The following is a 19,172-nucleotide window of genomic DNA, read 5'->3' on the forward strand; positions in this document are numbered from 1 at the left end:
AGCACCGATTCTCCTGGTCTGTTCTCCAAGGAGCAGGCAGAGCCATCCTTCAAAAATGCAAACCTTGATCAGGTCACGCCTGCTTCAAGGCTGCCCCAGTGACCTCAGGTTAAACTTCAACCTAAACACCAAATCCTGTTAGATCTGGACCCTGGCTACCTCTCCGCCTTAACCTCCACCCCCTCCCTGCCTTCCTGCCTTTTTGCCTAGCTCTCTAATGAGTGACCCTTATCTAGAACTCAGTGTTGGCATGACTGCCTGTATTAATTTCCTCTTACTGTTGTAACAAATTACTGCAAACTTAATGTTTTAAAACAAGAAAAATGTATTCTCTTACATTTCTGGAGGCCAGAAGTCCAAACTGAGTCCTAATGAGTGAAAATCAAGGTGTCAGCAGAACTGATTCCTTTCGGTGGCTCCAGGGGGAGAATCTATTCTTTGCCTTCTCCTCTCCGAGTGTCCTTTCTCAGCCTCCTGGACTTGTGGATCCTTCCTTCCTCTTCAAAGAGCGTCACTCCAATGCTCCAGTCATCACATTTCGGTTCCCTTTTCTGCAGTCAAATCTTCCTCTGTCTCCCTTTTATAAGAACATTGCTGATTACACTGAAGGCCCATTTGGATAATCCAGGGTAACTGCTGCATCTCAAGGTCCTTAACTTAATTACATCCACAAAGTCCCTTTTGCTAAGTACTGAGTTTTGGAGCCGGGTAGAACTTGGATAGGTAACATGGTCCTTGGCACAAAGTGATCATTCAATAAAGAATTGTTAAGTGAATGAAAGGCAGTTGGACTCAAGATGAGGACACAGAGAGTTGGATATCTTTGGGGGCCATTATCCAGCCCACCACCATACCTTCTTGAATCCCAGGATACAGTAAATGTATTAAACCTTCCCCTGGTTCCCACAGGATGCTATACTTTTCCAGCATCTGTTACATGCATATAATGATCTGTGAGGCAAGGACTGGTTATACACTCACCAATTCTCTTACCTCCTCTGAGAGCATAGGGAGACTACATTTCCCAGCCCCCTTTGTGCTTAAGTTGGGACCATGGGATCGAGTTCAGCTAATGGAATGGTGGGAATGATGTGTGCTCCATTCAGGCATGGCTGTAAGTTGCCTCCCTCAATCCTTCTGCTCTTTCATCCACATGCGTGGCTCCACATGGTATCCACATGGGTTACGGTAAATGATTTCAGGATGGTGAAGCTACTTGATGGGAGGAACTGGGATTCCTAAGTCATCATTTACTGTAGATCTTGGGCTTGTGTTTTATAGCAGATGTCCTAATCTTGACTAAAAAATTTGCTCTCTTGTTTCTTTTCTTTACCAAAATATAGGCTGTATCTTATTTCCTCTTGTACCCCCCTGTCCCTAGCACAGTGCTTGGCACAAAGTGATCATTCAATAAAGGATTGTTAAGTGAATGAGAGGCAGTTGGATTCAAGATGAGGACACAGAGGGTTAGGTGACACTAGGGGGAAGTGTAATTGTCACTGTGAGAAATGAGGTCTGAACTGAAGCCATGACAATGGGGGTGAAAGGAAAGGAAGGACCTGATATTTGTTCAGGAGGAAGCACTGACAGAATGTGGTGATTAACAGGACATGGGAGTTGAAATAAAGGATGGCATCAAAGACCTTTCACTTTACCAGTATGGACACATGGCTGGACATTAATGCACTGAAATTTCAAATGTCCAAGTTCAGTTCAGTCTCTCAGTTGTGTCTGAATCTTTGCGACCCCGTGGACCGAAGCACGCCAGGCTTCCCTGTCTATCACCAACTCCCAGAGCTTGCTCACACTCATGTCCATTGAGTCAGTGATGCCATCCAACCATCTCATCCTCTGTCTTCCCCTTCTCCTCCTGCTGTCTTCAATCTTTCCCAGCATCAGGGTCTTTTCCAATGAGTCAGTTCTTCACAGCAGGTGGCCAAAGTATTGGAGCTTCAGCTTCAGCATCAGTCTTTCCAACAAACATTCAGGGTTGATTTCCTTTAGGATTGACTGGTTTGATCTCCTTGCAGTCCAAGTGACTCTCAAGTCTTCTCCAACATCTTCTCCAATTGATGTTCAAAAACATCAATTCTTTGTCTTTGAATATGTAGGTGAAAACACAGCTCTATGTGACTGTTGCTTCTTTGTGTATATGTGTGTGTGTTAGTCACCTAGTTGTGTCTGACTCTTTGTGACCCCATGGACTATAGCCCACCAGGCTCCTCTGTCCATGGGATTCTCCAGGCAAGAGTACTGGAGTGGATTGCCATTTCCTTCTCCAGATGATCTTCCTGACCCAGGGATTGAACCCTGGTCTCCTGCATTGCAGGCAGATTCTTTACCATCTGAGCTATAGGCAAGTCCTTTCTGTTACTTCTTTGTGTCTCCTTGAATATTGTCAGCTGGGCAAACTTGGTGATATGGAGATTTTGTTTGTTGGTTTTGGCTGTGCCACTTGGCATGTGAGATCTTAGGTCCCTGAGCAAGGAAATTGTGCCTCCTTCAGTGGAAGAATGGAGTTTTAACTGCTGGACCACCAGGAAATTCCTAGATATGGAGCTTTTTGTTCTACTGTGGTTGGTAGTAATGGGATTTGAGATAAGTGGTGGTCTGAATGTTTGTTTCCATAACATATCCGTAGGTTGAGATCAAAATGCTCAATGTGATGTATCAGAATGTGGGATCTGTGGGAAGTGCTTAGGTCGCAAGCCTGAAACCCTCACAATGGGAATGTAGTTCTTATAAATAAGACCCCACAGGGATACCCTACCTCTTCTACCACGTGAGGATACAATGAAAAGGTGCTGGCTATGAACAAGGAAGAGGACTCTCACCAGAATGTGACCATGCTCCTGCCTTGATCTTAGACTCCCCAGCCTCCAGACTATGAGAAATAACTTTCTCTTGTCTATAAACCATCCAATCTATGGTATTTCATTATAGCAGCCCAAACAGGGGCTTTTTCTGGTGGCTCAGTGGGAAAGAACCCATCTGTCAATGCCAGAGACATAAGAGGCCCTGGTTCAATCCCTGGGCTGGGAAGATTCCCTGGAGAAGGAAATGGCAACCCACTCCAGTGTTCTTGCCTGGGAAATCCCACAGACGGAGGAGCCTGGTGGGCTACAGTCCATGGGGTTGCAAAGAGTCGGACACGACTTAGCGGCCAAACAATAACAACAAAGCCCAAACAGACCAAGAGAGCTGATACAGAAAAATGGCTGCCATCATTCACACATCCTTGAGAGCAGGTTCCTCTTCAATGGTGAGTTTTTACAGCTTTTCCCATCAAGAGAAGAAGTCTACTTCTCTAATTCCATGAAGAGGGACTGGTTTTATGACTTGCTTTGAGCTAACAGAATGTGGCAGAAGTGATGGTGCGATTTTTCCAACCTGGGTCTCAACTGGGCTTTCATGCTTTCTCTCAGATTCTAGGAAGCCTGCCCAGACACCATGTGAAATACCCTAGGCTAGCCTGATGGTGTATAATGAACCTCATGGGGTAGAGTGGAGCTGACCCAGCTGAAGGCTGTCCCAGACCAACCAGCACCCCGGTGACCTGGCAGTTAACAGCAAATCCGTGAGTGAGCCCAGCCAAGACCAGAAGAATCATCCAGTTGAAGCCAACCTAAAAGTTTCCAGTGCACAGAACTATCAGCTAAACAAACATTACTTGTTTTAAGCCACTGTTTTGGGATAATTTGTTAGATGTCAAATACTGATATAGTCTCATTTATAGGCATTTATCTGAGCAGAGACATATGGGCCTGGGGAGTATACAGTTGGGGCACTATCATCTAGTCTAAGTTGATTCCTAGGGATAAACCTAGTTATTTTAATATAACTAGCAGGAAAATTCATGACCCCTCAAACCTATTTTGGTTTCACAGTATAGTTGGAGGGACTTCAATTATTCAGATACTTGCTTCAACCTACCACTTTACTTGTAAATGGAAGCTACTGTGATGTTTTAAAATTAGTCCCAGACTCTGGGATTTCATCTATAGTAAAATAGCCAAAAATTGGGAAGGGTAGGTTTGCCAATTTTTCTCTGGTAGGAAATATTTTTTAAAATAACACACACATACACACTAAATGGGCTTCCCTTGTGGCTCAGACAGTAATGAATCTGCCTGCAATGCAGGAGACCCAGATTTGATCCCTGGGTTGGGAAGATCCCTTGGAGAAGAGAATGGCAACCCACTCCAGTATTCTTGCCTGAAGAATTCCATGGACAGAGGAGCCTGGCGGCCTATAGTCCATGGAGTGGTGAAGAGTCAGATACAACTGAGTAACAATTTCACTTTCACACACTAAAGGGAAACGAATGTGGAGTAAGTCCAACATACATTAGAAAGCAAATTGTAATACAAAAATAATATATAACGATTAAAATGTGTGTTTTTTTGAACACGTATTTCATCAGTCTTACTTGTTCTCAGTTTTCTAAATGGCCCAGTGAAAACCTCAACACATATTGGTATTATTCTTCAGACTAGCTTTGGAGAACTACTCCCCATCCCCCTATTTTCTGGTTGCATTGCTAGGCATGCAGGATCTTAGTGCCCTGATCAGGGATCGAACCCATCCCTGCAATGGAAGGGTGGCATCTTAACTACTGGATCACCAGGGAAGTCCTGAGAACTACTTTTAAAGAGAACCTACCAAATTTTTTCCTGCTACATTTCTGAGAATGCTTAGGTACATTTAACTTAAATTAACATTCTCAAATGTCACCACCTCTGGGAAGTCCTCTTTATCTGTGTTGGTGGAGCTAAACATCCTCTTTAAAGTTTCTGTAAGACTGACCTCTCAGAAATGGAGCATTTCCTGCCACATCAATAACCAAAGGATGTCACAGTCATCAAGAATTGCAGCCGCCATGGATGGTGAGTGGGTGAGCCCTGAAGGAACTCAGCAAGGAAAGAATACCTACCATCTAGCAGCCATCAGATGGCAGCCACTCCCTACGGTGAGCCCCGAGGAACTCAGGATGTGGAAACACAGGAAACTGGCCTATCAAAGGAACGATTTCAGTGAGCCAGACTCTTGCATCTTCCCATACATAGAAAAGCGCTAAATTCCTTAACTTGGGATACCTGGTTGCAATTTACAATAATCTTTTAAGATTTAGACTATCTGCCTTTTTGCAAAACTTTACTATATAACCTACACCTACTGCTCTCCCCACTTCCCTTGCCCAGGGTTACTTGAGATATTGCCTCCTGGGCTTGAAATCCTAAATTCCCATCAAATAAAACATAATTCTCAACTTTCAGGTTGTGAATATTTTTTTAAGTCAACACCTCTGTTTCTGCTGGAGTTGCATTACCTATATACAGGACTGGTTATATAATCGGTGGGACCCTGTGTTCAAAAATCACTTGGAATTTCAAGAAGGCAACTGCGGAGCATTAAACACGCATTATGCAGAGCATTTAATGCAGAGCATTAAAGCACTGAGCCTTTCCTAAGCATGGAGGCTTGTTGTAGCGCTGCACAGACGGCATGCCCAGGAAGCCTTCCCTGCCTCTATATTCTATCTTGATCTGCAGATGTTGAGATCCTGGAAAGCAAGACTCTTGTTTCAGTCATCTGTCTCCTCACTTCCGGGTGTAGTGCCTGATGGACTTACAGATTTACTGTAATAAGTGATGGTTTCACTGCTAAGTGTGAAACTGAATAAAGGAAACCTCTTTTAAAATGGAGTCAGGAGGCCAGAAGGGGAAACTCTCCGGCACTACCACTTCATTAAACCACAAATCCCAACAGGAAGAAACATACCTTGCATTTCCGGAGGAGGAAGATACCTCTCTTCCCTACCACCTCAGCCTGAAGAAGATTTTCCCCCGCCCAGCAACAGGCCCAGCCAATGAGAACTGTCCAAGCTCAGCCAATAGGAAGCCAGCACCGCCCTGGACTCTCTGGATCTTCCGTGGGGACTTTTGCTACATGCAGTGTGGTGCTGCTGGTAAAGAACCCACCTGCCAATGTAGGAGACATAAGACACGCGGGTCGATCCCTGGGTGGGGAAGATCGATCCCCTGAAGGAGGAAACAGCAGCCTACTCTAGTATTCTTGCCTGGAGACTTCCATGGACGGAAGGACATGGCAGGTTACTTTGTCTGCTGGACTTACATAGAACGTTTGCTTATCCCACATTGCAATTCTCTGATATTCACAAATTAACCCATTTTGCTGGTAAAATAAGGGGCAGTGTTATTTTCAAGGTCAAGATCAGGTTCCATTCACTGTGCTTTTATCACTCTACACAAAGTATGGAGTGTCTGTTACAGGTCTGAGGAGAGGCACCGTTCTTATCCCCATTTATAGGTGAGGAAACTGAGGCTTAGAGAGCCTAAGTGATTTGAGATCATCAACCTCATTGGAGAAACTGCTGGGATTTAAACATAAGTAAGATTCAGTGTTTTTTTTTTTTTTTTTTTGCCCCGAGGGGGTGTTTTGTAAACAGTTTTTGGTTGTCATACTGGGAGGTGGGCTCCCTGTGGCTCAGATGATAAAGAATCTGCCTGCACTGCAGGCAACCTGGGTTCAATCCTTGTGTTGGGAAGATCTCCTGGTGAAGGGAATGGCAAGCCACTTCAGTATTTTTGCCTGGAGAATTCTGTGGACAGAGGAGCCTGGTGGGCTATATAGTCCATGGGGTCCTGAAGAGTTGTACACAACTGAGGGACTAACACTTTCACTTCTCAACTGGCAGGTACTTTTGACATCCAGTGGGTAGAATCCAGGGATGCTGCTAAACATCCTGCTGCTGCTGCTAAGTCACTTCAGTCGTGTCCAACTCTGTGCGACTCCATAGAGGGCAGCCCACCAGGCTCCCCCATCCCTGGGATTCTCCAGGCAAGAACACTGGAGTGGGTTGCCATTTCCTTCTCCAATGCATGAAAGTGAAAAGTGAAAGTGAAGTAGCTCAGTCGTGTCTGACTCTTTGCGACCCCATGGACTGCAGCCTACCAGGCTCCTCCATTCATGGGATTTTCCAGGCAAGAGTACTGGAGTGGGTTGCCATTGCCTTCTCTGGCTAAACATCCTACAGAGAGTTAATTAACCATTCCAGTCATCAGTGCTGAAGCTGAGAAACTCTGTCCTAATACCAAAGGCCAAGTTTCCTCAATTCTGGTTTTCAGTACCAGCCACTTCATATTTTTTCTTTATTTATATTTTATTAATAAAATTTTTATTATATTTATAAATTTTCTTAAATTGACTTTAAATTGATATACTTGAAAGAACTACAACTTAAACATTGAAGCCATGTGTTTGATGTGACATCATTTTTTCCCCTGATATACACTGAAATAAATGTCAATGGAAAGATGTTGCCTGCATATCAGTAAACAAAGGATGTTGCCACCATCAAGCCACTATAGCTGCCCACTGTCAAACTTTTAGCCATGGCATTCACCTTCAAGGGTGCACCCAGAGGGAATTAAGGATTCAGAAAAGCAGGATACTGGCCCCAGACAGTTGAAGTGTACATCAAATGCATGATTTCGGTGAGCCCAGACTGTTGCCAAAATCTTGGCTCCCTGTCCACTGATGCCAAATAGAAATACAGAGACAGAGTTTGGAGGAAATAGAAAAGAGTAGCTTTATTACCTTTGCCAGATGAAAGGGAAACACAGCGGGCTAGTGCCTCAAGGACTGTGCTCCCTCTTTCTCGGGAATAGGGAGAGGTTTTATATCTTTTTGAAGTCTTGCATTTCTTTTTCTTGCAAAGTTTCAAAACAGGCTACAGTTGGCATTAGACACAAGCATTAGGCTGTGGCACTAGACCCACAGCTGGGTCTTGTGTCCCTGAAGTTATCGGCCCATTACCTGCATGTTGGGGAAAGGTATGACAGGTGCAGAGCATCATCTATATGGAGAAAGAGGGTAATTAGCTTTGTGAAGGACAAATCCAGCTACAAGTGTTTGTTTGTTTGTTTGTAGTAACAGCTAAAGAATAACCGAGATTGTTTAACTCTTGTAGGCTGGTTTGACTAGTATGTGCCAAAGGCTGTTCACCAATTTCTGTTTTTGCGGCATCAAATGCCCCTCTGTTAGTTAGTCCCTCCATATCAATGGAGGAAAGGAAACAGGTATCATTCCTGTCTAGCTGAAGACTAAAACTTCAGTTTTGCTCTATTTGACAAATATCAGCTGCCTGGCCCAGGGGCCCATTTATCTCCTACATCAAGAGTCTTGTATTTTCCCAGACACAGAAAAGTGCTAAATTCATTAACTTGAGATATCTGATTTTCTTTAATTAACGGTAATTTTTTTATGTTCTGATTGTTGCAGAAGCCAATAATTGAGAAACCAAAGCACCACACTTGGAGAGTTGGAGAACTCAGGTTTATTACGCTGGCGGGCCCAGAGGAGTTAATACTCCAAGCTCTGAACCCCGAACAAAGGGATTACAGAGTTTTTATAGACAGACTATAGTGGGCAACAGTAGCTGTTAGAGGCTGGTTTAAACTAAGGGGTTTCATGCGCTTGTGGGAATAGCTGTCAAGATGGGGAGGGGGATGCCTGACTTCTACATGGACAGGCATGATTAAGCAGGATTGCAGGGGCTGGGCAGTTGCAAAGAGCAGGACAAAGGTGAGTGAGATAAGCTCCAGTTCCTAGTATTGTAAGTCCCCAATTTCTGAAACTACATGACCTATGTGATCCAGACTTTTCAAGCAGCAAGTTGAGTTACAGAGGCAGAAGGAGCAGGAGGTTATGTAAAATTTTAACTTTTCCTCTTCATGATAACCTGGCCTTTGTTGCAAAACTCCTGTATATCCACCTTCCCTCCTTACCTCTTCAGAGCAGTCCCTCAGAGTGAGCTGAGAGTCCTGTCTTCCTGTCTTCCTGACTTGAAGTCCTTAGAATGTCCGCCAAATAAAATGTAATCCTCAACTTTTTAGGTTATGCATTTTTTTCCAGTCAACAAATATAAAACTATAAAAAAAAAAATCTTTGTAGGGCGGACTTCCCTAGTGGTCCAGGGTTTAAGACTCCATGCTTCCACTTGTAGGGGGCACGGGTTGATGCCTAGTAGCGGAACTAAGATCCCATGTGCCCCATTGTGCACTCAAAAAATAAAAATAAGTAAATAAAAATATGCTAAAGTCACTTAAAAAATTCAAAAAAATCTTGGTTGGAGTACCGCCAAAAATCATCTCACACACTAAGACTACACTACAGTCTGAGAGAACTGTATAGCAGACCCACTTTTCTTCTTCTAATAAAACTTCTTATCTTTTCAGAACAAGAGAATAAAATATATCATTTCAGTATTTTACTTGAATCTGGCAGGGTGTTAGCAACACTTTGGCTTCTGTTGGAGAAGGTCATAAAGAGGATGTGACCTGAGAGCTAGACCTGGGCAATGAGAGGCTCCTGACTCTCCTTGGCCCTTGAAATATACACTCCAGCCACTTTTCCCACACTAGAAGCTGTTCAAAGGATGCAAAATTCTAAATAAACAGTTAAGACTAGCAGACGAGTGCAGATCTATTCCTCTTGGAGCCACTCAAGACAAACTCATCTATAAATTCCCATGTTTATTAATCCTGCTAATCTGAAGTGGCTGCCTCTGTCTCCTGTCTTCTTTCTCCGGAGATGGGCCAGTTTGGAATTTCACCTGGGAAGCTCCCTAAGGATTTAAACCAACAACTTCTGTTTCAATGCTTTATTTTTCTTTCTTTCTTTCTCAAGGCTAACAGTTGCTTAGAGACTACTTTGAAACCCCAAGGCACCGGATGAGGACAATTAACAAAGAACTCCTGGGAGTGAGGATCACTACACAAATCATCTGATTTGCTGAGCTGCTTCTGGACGTGGGTTACAAGTCCTGGTAAGCAAGCATCCTTCACTGCAAGTCCTGGTAAGTGAACATCCTTCGTTACAACGCTACCTCCACTAATTGTTGGAGGGGGGTGGGGCACAATTGCCTTCTCAATACTGCAGCCCGACAGCAGTAAGGCTGGAGCAAATGAGATTCTTCTTCAGATATTAAAAGCCCCTGTGTCGTAAATAATAATTTCATCATCTCTTTCACAGAAAGCACTTTCATTAAGAACTACATTTTAATTTCGACACATTTGCATGAATTCATTTGGGTAGTGGTAGGGGGTGGCGTTTAATAACAATTTTTCATCTTCCATGAACTTGCCAGGTGTTTCAATTAGGAAGTTTATAAACGCACCCCACCCCTCATCCCCAGAAGCCCTGAAAGAAATATCTTCTCAATCACATGTTCCAAATGGGGGCACGTTCCCAATAATCACACATCTGGTAGGAAGTAGTGAATCTATTTCCTGAATTGACATACCCAGAGGAAATCGACTTTTTTCCCTCTGAGGAGTAAAATGAAGATGATTCCCCTCTCCTCTGAGTATTTTTCCAAATCTTAGGAAATAGGCTTTGGCAGTATTCCAGGGGACACTGACAGCCATGGCCGGTGGGAGCAGGAAGGGAATTTGGTTTGGGGCAAAGCTTCCAGGGCTTCAGGTTTGGAATCTGGCAAATAAGCCACGCAGAGTGGATTAGGTCTGCTTCTTCCCAAAGCCATCCCCTGCACTCTCTCTGTCACAAACAGGGGGCAGTCTCTGTTAATTAAAGCCGGCAGCAGCCTCCAGAGCCCGTCTCCTCTGAGGATCGGACTCAAATGTCCTGGTGACAGGCAATATTTTGCAGAGATTGGAGGCTGCTTCTGAAATGGACTTTTCAGTCTAGATTTTGTCTCTTTTTGCTGAGCTTTTTCTTTAAAAAAAAAAATCAAATTTAGGAATGCCTTCAAACCTCTTTTGCAGGAAGGTGTCTGTGATGCAGCCTTCTGTTGGGGTCTTGCCCTCAGCCCTGGTGTTTGCTGGGAAGTGTCACATGGGGTGCAGTGGGGTAGGATGGCAGGAGACCTGGGATTAGGGGCCCGGCACTCTGCATCCAGCTCTGCATTTCCCATTTGCTGGGTGTGTGACCTTGGACAAAGTCCTTAACCTCTCTGAGCCTCACCTTCCTGGACTGAAGCAAAAGTGTTGGAGCAGCTCTTCTCAATTCTGAATTCTCATGTGAAAAGATTCCAAACCCTCTGCATGTCTATTTTAGCCCTCAGAGTTTCTTTCCTCTCTTAAAGACAGGGTGTTGCATAAAAGATGTTAATTAATTCATTAAAACAGCCTGTAGGTATTTGGGGGGGGGGGCTTCTCCAGTGGTTCAGTGGTGAAAAGCCTGCTTGCCAATGCAGGAGACTAGAGTTTCATCCCTGGTCTAGGAAAATCCCCTGGAGGAGGAAACAGCAACCCACTCCCATATTCTTGCCCGGGGAAATCCCATGGACAGAGGAGCCTGGTGGGCCACAGTCTTTGAGCAAGAGTTGGACATGACTTAGCGACTAAACAACAACAACGTATTTTTAAAGTATTTCCCACATCCACATTGTTCTGGATGCTGGGGGACTCTTGCCAGAGTCAGAGCCTTTTCTGACCTGGGCTTTATATTTCAATGTGGTATGACAGTAAAAAAAAAAAAAAGAAATAATAATACACTGCCAGATGGATGGAGAGTGTGGAGGCCTATTTTAGGAAGGCGCTACCTGCAGTGGTTAGAACACAGGCTCCTGAGTCAAATTTCTTGGGTCAAATGTCAACAGCAGCACTTCTTTGCTATGTTTCCTTGGGCACCTGGTTTAATTGCTTTGGGCCTCAGTCTCTCCTTCTGTTGTGTGGGCTTGGAAAGATTACCTAACAGGGGGGAATTAAATGAGATCAGTCACTCAATGGTTCAGCAAATATTCCCAGACTGTCTGCTAGATGCGAGGCACTGCTTTAAGCATCGTGAGGAGGTGATTTTACAACAAGCAAACTTACTGGGTATGTTACAGGCACCGAATAAATGTCAGCTGTGGTCAGCTCACACACCTGCATTTGCAGAGACTCACACCGTGGTGGTGGGTGTGCATGGACACAGGTGTGCGTGGACACAGGTGTGGGTGGACACTACCTTGTTTGGGGGATCCTGTTCTGATGAACACAAGGAGTTCAGACTATGCAATCTCATGCCTTGTCCTGATGGGTTTGGGATATAACAGCCCGTAGTTCATTGATTCTTCCAGGGCTGGTTCACTCCTGGATATGGCTCTATCAATATGGCCCTGGTGTGTTTTTGTTGGAATCGGGTCATTCTCTGCTAGTCTTCAGCGGGAGAGAGTAGGTGACCATTTCTTCAAAGAGAAGGCATAAATAGCAGAACCCCCTCTCCTGCTGAGAAAATTTGCAAACCAGTCCCATTAAAACCCCATGATTTTCCAATTAAGGAGACCCCCACCGTAGTATGTCACCTTCTGTGTGGCCCAAGCTCTTGATTCTTCGGAAATGCCCTGAGAAGCCCTTGACTGCAGCCAAATGGAGAAGAGGGGTGGTGGAAACATTTGCCTGCAAATCGCCTAGCCTACTGCAAAGTGTATACTTAGTTAATGCAATTAAAAAACAAAACGCAGGGGCGTGTGGGGATCTAAATTTGGTGTAGCAGCTTTGGTACAAATCCTGTTTTAGGGGCTACTGGAGTCAAATTCAAGCCGAGGAGAGGAAGAAGTGGGAGAAATGGGAGAGGGCCGACGGCTGGCAGGAATCGGCTGATGTGAGCTAGGGCAGATTTGGAAACACTGACCACGGGAGACTTGGAGCCGAGGAAGCAAGGCCGGGTTCGGCAGCTCCGGTGAGGATATCCGGGGTGGTGGTGGGAGTCGGTGGGGACAGGGGCCAGCCGGCTCCCAGAGAACGATGCGCGAGGGCTGCAGGTACGGGAGGGCTGCCGAGGCTGGGCGCCCAGGCCTTGCGCTGCACCAGATCTGGGCGCGCAGAGGCGGCGCCGCGGTGTGGCCCTCCTGTGGAGCGCGGAGAAGGCGGCTTCGGCGAAGAGGGACCAAGTGGCCGGTCCAGGGGCCTGGGAGAGAGTACCAAGGAAAGACGTTCTGGGGCCAGGTCATCGCCTCGGCGGTGGTCACTGCCTCACCTTCCCTGCGTTTCTTTGACTTAATTTCATCCCGAGCCCCTCTCCCGGGGGTGCCTACGCCGGGCCCAGGCGCCCTCCCAGCTCTGCCTCGGTCCTCGCCTGGGTCCCGGGAGTCGACCCAGCCCGGGTTGGTCCCGGGTTGGAGGGCACGGCCCAGGAAAGGGCCAGGCAGTCCCCGGGCACCTGGGAGGGACGATCCTGATCAGATCGCGCCCCACTCCGTCTGGGAGTGGAAGCCACCTGGTCTGTCCCTCAACCCTTCGAGACACCCCTTTCCCCGGTGGGCCGACTCGAGCCGCCGCTTCTGCGCACGCACCCGGGAAAAAGCCACCGGCGGAGCCGCCTCCGCGCCCCGAACAGGTCGGAACCGCGGCTCCCGCCCAGTGAGGGCGCGGGAGGTCCCGCGGCCGTCCCCCACCTGCCGGGAAATCCGAGCTGTGCCTTCAGCCACTGCGGCTGCCGGAGCTCGCTCCTGTCCGCCCGCCAGCCCGGCTCGACTCCGCACGCCCCCCGCCTGGCTCCCGCCCGCTCGCCCGCGGGAGTCACCTCTCCCGCGCCCCCGCCCCTCTCGAGCTCGCTCCCGCCCCCTCCCCCCCGCGCCTCCTCTGCCCGCCCTCCTCCCCCTCCCCCTTTCCTCCTGCCCTCCCTTCATTCCACAAGTGTCGCTTCGCTCTCTCCCGCGCACTTGGCGAGCTGGAGAGGTGAGCAGGGAGCCTGCGAGCGGGCGCGGGGCGGCGAGTCCCGAGCCGCCGGCCGAGGGCAGGCGCGCACCGCCCGACTCGCCCTTGCTCTCCGGCCCCCGCCTCCCCCCGGGAGCCAGCCGGACCTGCACCCCGCGCTGGCCCCCGTTCCTCCTCCCCCCGCCCGGCCCGGCGCGCTCCTCCCCGGCCGGCCCCTCGGCGCGCGGCGCGCTGGAGGCGAACGCGGGCTGAGCCGAGCGCAGTGGCCGCCGACCACCGAGCGCCCCGCGCCGCTCCCTGCATGTGCGGCCCGCGGCGGCTCGCAGCCCCCGGCAGCAGCCTCGGCAGCTTCGGCCGCGCCTCGAGAGGCGGCTGCAGCGGCTCCAGCGGCGGCCGAGTGGCCGAGCCCGGGCTGGGAGACACGATGCGCCGCGTCCTCCGGCTGCTTCTCGGCTGCTTCCTCACCGAGCTGTGCGCCCGCGTGTGCCGGGCGCAGGAGCGAGCGGGGCACGGGCAGCTGGCGCAGCTGGGCGGCGTGGTGGTGCTGACGGGGGGCAACCGCTCTGGGGCCGCCTCGGGAGAGGTCGGCGAGGGCGTGGGGGTCTCGGACGCGCCCCCGACCCGGGCGCCCACGCCGGACTTCTGCCGGGGCTACTTCGATGTCATGGGCCAGTGGGACCCGCCGTTCAACTGCAGCTCGGGCGACTTCATCTTTTGCTGCGGGACTTGTGGCTTCCGGTTCTGCTGCACGTTTAAGAAGCGGCGACTGAATCAGAGCACCTGCACCAACTACGACACTCCTCTCTGGCTCAACACCGGCAAGCCCCCCGCGCGCAAGGACGACCCCCTGCACGACCCCACCAAGGACAAGACCAACCTGATCGTTTACATCATCTGCGGGGTGGTGGCCGTCATGGTGCTCGTGGGCATCTTCACCAAGCTGGGGCTGGAGAAAGCGCACCGGCCCCAAAGGGAGCACATGTCCAGGTGGGCTGCCGCCCCCCGCCCCCCCACTCCCCGGGCGCCGCTCTCCCTCCCCTCCCCTCCCCACCTTCCCGGAGGCGATGGCGCTCCCCCTCCACCCCGGCCTCTTCGCGGGGGGATGTCACCCGGGCAGCCAACTTGGGCTGGGAGCACAGAGAGGGGACGGGGACCTCAGCGCAGGTGTGGATGTTAGAGTGTGTGTGTGGATTAGGGGTGTCTCCCCCCCGCCCCCCCGCTCTCTTGCCGCCCCCTCCCGCGGAGTATTGCAGCGGACTTGAGACACACAGCCTGGGAGCCCGTGTCTTTGGAGTCTTGGGTTTTGGGGAGGGGGGGTGGTCCAGCCTTCGGATTCCGCATACGAGCCCCTAGGTAAACAGGGGCCGGCGAGCCCGAAAGGGAAGGGGGGCGTGTGTGAGCCCGCGCGCGTGTGTGTGCGGTGGGGGGGGAGGGAGGCAAGGAGTGTGTGCCGCCTGCAACTCGTACGACTCGCGAAAATGTGGCGAGGGAGGTGGAGAGTGCGGGGAGGGCGAGAACAAAAGCTTTGCTCGGAGCGGCCGCCTCGCTTTCCGCCGAGCTGCCAGGTCCCTGGAATTGGGACCTCGCACCCCCCTCCCCACCACCCCCTCGTCCCTCTCTCCAGCCGCCACCTCTCTCTGCCGGGGGCAGAGACCTCAGCCGTGGCGCTGCGCCCTTTGCGCGGGCTGGTGTGGCCTCCCAGGGCCGGAGCCCCCTCCCAGTGTGCCTTCACCCCCTAGACACCCTGATTCGTCAACTTTCCCTTTTGACTAATTCATTATGCAAGTCCCAGCACGAGCAAGTCGCAGCAGATGGGAGAAGGCATTTGGGGATTAATGGAGCTATTTGCCTTTTTTTTTTTTTTTCTTCCCTGAGTGTCTAAATCGATTCGCACAACCCAGTAACTTTGGAGGCGGAAGACGCAGACGGGAGGATGCAACCCCCGGCCGGGGAGAGGCCAGGGGTTGGTGTGGGGTCCCGGCTGGGGTGAGGGGGGACGGGGGAGGGTGTTAAAGAGCGCGGGGTCGCCTGCACACAGCCGGATGATTGAGGAACAAGGTTTATTCTCTTTCCGTATACGCGCAACAGAGTCGCCATGTGTTCCCCCCACCCCCAAACACACACACACACACCCCGCACCTCCGGCTGCCTGTGCGCGCGCGTGTGTCTGCACGCGCTCCGTGTGCCTGCCTAAAAAATCTCAACAAAGAGACCCACCAAAAATAGGCGAGGAACATCACCACCACCTCACTAGTAATTATTTTCTATTTATATGCAGATTATCGGATGATTCCCCACCCCCCTTCCCCACCCCAAGGGAAGTATTTGGGGGAAGAAAGAGGTGAGGAAGTTCCTCTTGGTTTGGGTTAGCAGGGAGGTGTGGATGGTTGGTGGGATCAAGAGGCACAGAAACCCCCCTCTCCCAGGGATTTCAAGAAAGCCTGACCTACCAGAAGAGTCAAGCGCGGGCCCCGCCCACCTCCTGCCACCCCAAGGTGCCCGATCGCCAACCCCACGGGCCGGTGGTTCCACGTCCCCCCGCTGTCCTCGCCAAGGGTCTGGTGTTGCGAGCGAGACTCGGAAGCAGGGTTGCGGCAGCGACTGTTGCCTCGGTAGGGAAATTAACCCAGGGATGGGTAGGCTGCCTGGCAGATTTCGACTTAATTCCTCTGCTGAAAGCTCCTTGGAGCCTTTGCCTTGCAAACCAGGGCTTCGGGAGCTCTCCTCCTCGTTTGGTTGGGATGGGGGTGGAGAGGCGGGAGGAGGGAGGTGGGAAGCTGGGGAGGAGCACTAACCTTTGGGCAACTGTGGGAGAAAGTGATGCTGGTTTGAGGCCCCAGGGACTCAACTTCCTGGCCCTGCCCGCTTGCAGCCCAGCAGGCTGCAGCCACATTCCTCTACAGGTACCGGGAAAGGTCTCCTTGGTGGTGGAATCTAGGGGATATCCAGTCCTGGGGTCGCAGAGCCCCAGCACAGGCTCCCCTTGCATATATCTTGAGAATTCCAGGCTGGAGTGAAGTACATACTCCTGAAAAGAAAGAATGCTTGATTTTTTACTGATGACTCCTAAGGTATAGTTTTCAACCTTGGCTGATGTTTAGGGTGACCTGGAATGCTTTTTTTAAAAACCCCGTTGCCAGGGGCCCTACCCTAGATGGTTCAAGTCAGGATCTCTAGGGTGGGGCCTGTACATCAATACTTTGTGTATCTCTCCGGGCTTTATGGTGTTCAGTCAGTCACTGTCCAGGAAAAGGAAGTAACATTTGCTGAGCACAGTTCTGGGTGCCAGGCACTGTACTAGGTGTGTGTGTGTGTGTGTGTGTGTGTGTGTAAACATCATTTAGTTTGCACAGTGATGAGACAGGTACTAATTCTGTATTACATAGGAGCAAATCATAGCTGAGATTGGCAGCTTGCTCAAGGTCACAGAGAAAATTGCGCATTCCTTAGTCCCCCGGTGTCAGCTGTGTGTGGGGCAGATGTTTTCAGGTTGAGTGAGCATCAGAATTTGAGGAGCTTCCTAAAATGCACAGTCTTGCACTTGATCCAGAGAGATTCTAAATCCATCTATCTGGGCCTCAGAAGTCTGCGTTTTTACCACCTCCCTGAACGGCTTGTGTAAAGTGGTCCACACTTGACTTGGGACTGTTTTCCCGGAAGGAGGGTGGATGGATTCATTCAGTGTGACTCTTACTTACATTGTGTTGCTGGTTCTCCCTGTGTGTGTAGCTTTGGGTGTGTTTCTATGGTGCTGGGGGCTGCCCCAAGTACTCACCAAGTGCATCCTGCTCTGCTGATGCAGTTAATCATTTCCTATCCCAGCCATGGCTCATTCGCTTTTGCCCGCATGGACCATAGGATGTTTGGCTGGGTCCAGCATGCCAAGCTCTGCATCAGAGAGACTGTAGGGTGGCTTTCAGGTGAAATTAACCTGCTGGCTGCAGCCTCTTAATTTTGTCTCGAGCTGCAGGGGTCACTGGAATGGGAAGTTTGTTCTTACCTTACCCGAGAGTACCTTCTCCTCAAAGACTTATAGCATGTGCTGCTCCCACGTCACACCGCTGACTGCTTCTAGTGACCCGTGTGCTTGTGTTTGATGAGGTCAGTTTCCAGGCTCAGAGGCCTGGGCACATCGCCTGCTTCCTTCTGGGCTGATTAGGACTGAAAAAGGGGAGAGCCAGCAATTCCAGAGTGTGCGCAGGCCTGGCCTGTGATGTGGAGAAAACTGTATAGATGCTTCGACAGCAGATATAACCACAGCCACATTCAGTCACTATTTATTGGAAGGAGCGACTGCAAATGGTGGGTACCAAATAGTACCAAACCATGCAGACACATTTTATTTGGTCTGCAACATATTTCTATGTCTGTATTCTTATTTTTGGGCTTTCCAGGTGGCTCAGTGGGTAAAGAATTCACCTGCAACGCAGGAGATGCAGGAGATGCGAGTATTATCCATGGGTCTGGAAGATTCCCCGGAGGAAGGCATGGCAGCACACTCCTGTATTCTTGCCTGGAGAATCCCATGGATGGAGGAGCCTGGGGGGCTACAGTCCATAGGGTTGCAAAGAGTCAAACATGACTGAAGCAATTGAGCCTGCACACATGAATTCTTAAGTTGTTCCAGTTTTGTTATTGTGAAACATTCTAAACATGCAGAAAACTTGAAAGAAGAATAAACATAAACTCCAGTATATCTTTCATCTAGATCAGGATTTCCTCCCCTTGGCACTCTTGACATTTGGGGCTTGATTGTTCTCTGCTGTGGGAGGCAGTCCAGTGCATGGCTGGGTGTTTGGCAGCATCTCTGGACCCTGCCTCCTTAGGTGCTGGTGGCACCCACCCACACTGCAGTCGGGACAATTAAAGTGTCCTCAGACATTGCCAAAAGTCATCCAGGAGCGGAGTCACTCCCAGTCAAAAACTACTCATCTAGACTGAACAGTTATTAGTATTTTGTCACCTTTGCTTTATGGCTATCTCTCTCTCCCTCTTCCTTCTTTCCTTCCTTCCTTTTTTCCTTCCTCTCTTCTTCCCTTCCTTCCTCTTTTTTCCTTCTTTTTTTTTTGGCTGAGCAGTTGAAAATAAGTTGCAGACATGACACTTCATCCCTAAATACTTTAGCGTGGATCTCCTAAGAACAAGGACATTTCTCCCACATAACACAGTTCCAGTATTCTGCCCCCAAAAAGGAACAAAAATTCCATAACATCATCAAATAGCCAATCGTATTACTGTTTCCCCGGTCATACACCAGAAATGTCTTTTAGAGATTGAGTTTTCAAACCAGGATTTCAGTCAAGGCTCACTGCGTTTGGCTGTGAAATCTCTTTAGCCTCTATGGTGTACAGTGTTTTAAAACCAACTTAGAACCAATGACCAACATTTAAAAAACTGGGAGGTTTCACATAGAAATCCTGATTTTCTGATTTCTCTTGAGAAACCAATAGATCTGGTAATACTGGACCTGCCTTTTCAAGCAGCATT

General features: G+C 49.4%; 1 protein-coding gene and 1 long non-coding RNA gene across 3 annotated transcripts in view; one reads left to right on the top strand and one right to left on the bottom strand.

Annotated features, from left to right (window-relative positions):
* The window catches only part of LOC139032797 (uncharacterized), a 78,422-nt gene extending 63,773 nt beyond the window's left edge, over positions 1 to 14,649 (bottom strand). The window contains exon 1 of the long non-coding RNA XR_011485405.1: positions 14,563 to 14,649. This is a non-coding gene — a long non-coding RNA (uncharacterized lncRNA). The remainder of the gene's footprint in view (positions 1 to 14,562) is intronic.
* SHISA9 (shisa family member 9) overlaps positions 13,687 to 19,172 on the top strand; it is a 353,966-nt gene continuing 348,480 nt past the window's right edge. Inside the window, exon 1 of one of the 2 annotated variants that reach the window (XM_070460805.1) lies at positions 13,687 to 14,672. In XM_070460805.1, the coding sequence (XP_070316906.1) occupies positions 13,987 to 14,672 (686 nt within the window). In that variant the 5' untranslated portion in view covers positions 13,687 to 13,986. The remainder of the gene's footprint in view (positions 14,673 to 19,172) is intronic. The other variant, XM_070460806.1, reaches the window with a different exon arrangement.

The sequence above is a fragment of the Odocoileus virginianus genome, chromosome 33, assembly GCF_023699985.2.
Source record: "Odocoileus virginianus isolate 20LAN1187 ecotype Illinois chromosome 33, Ovbor_1.2, whole genome shotgun sequence".
NCBI lineage: Eukaryota > Metazoa > Chordata > Mammalia > Artiodactyla > Cervidae > Odocoileus > Odocoileus virginianus.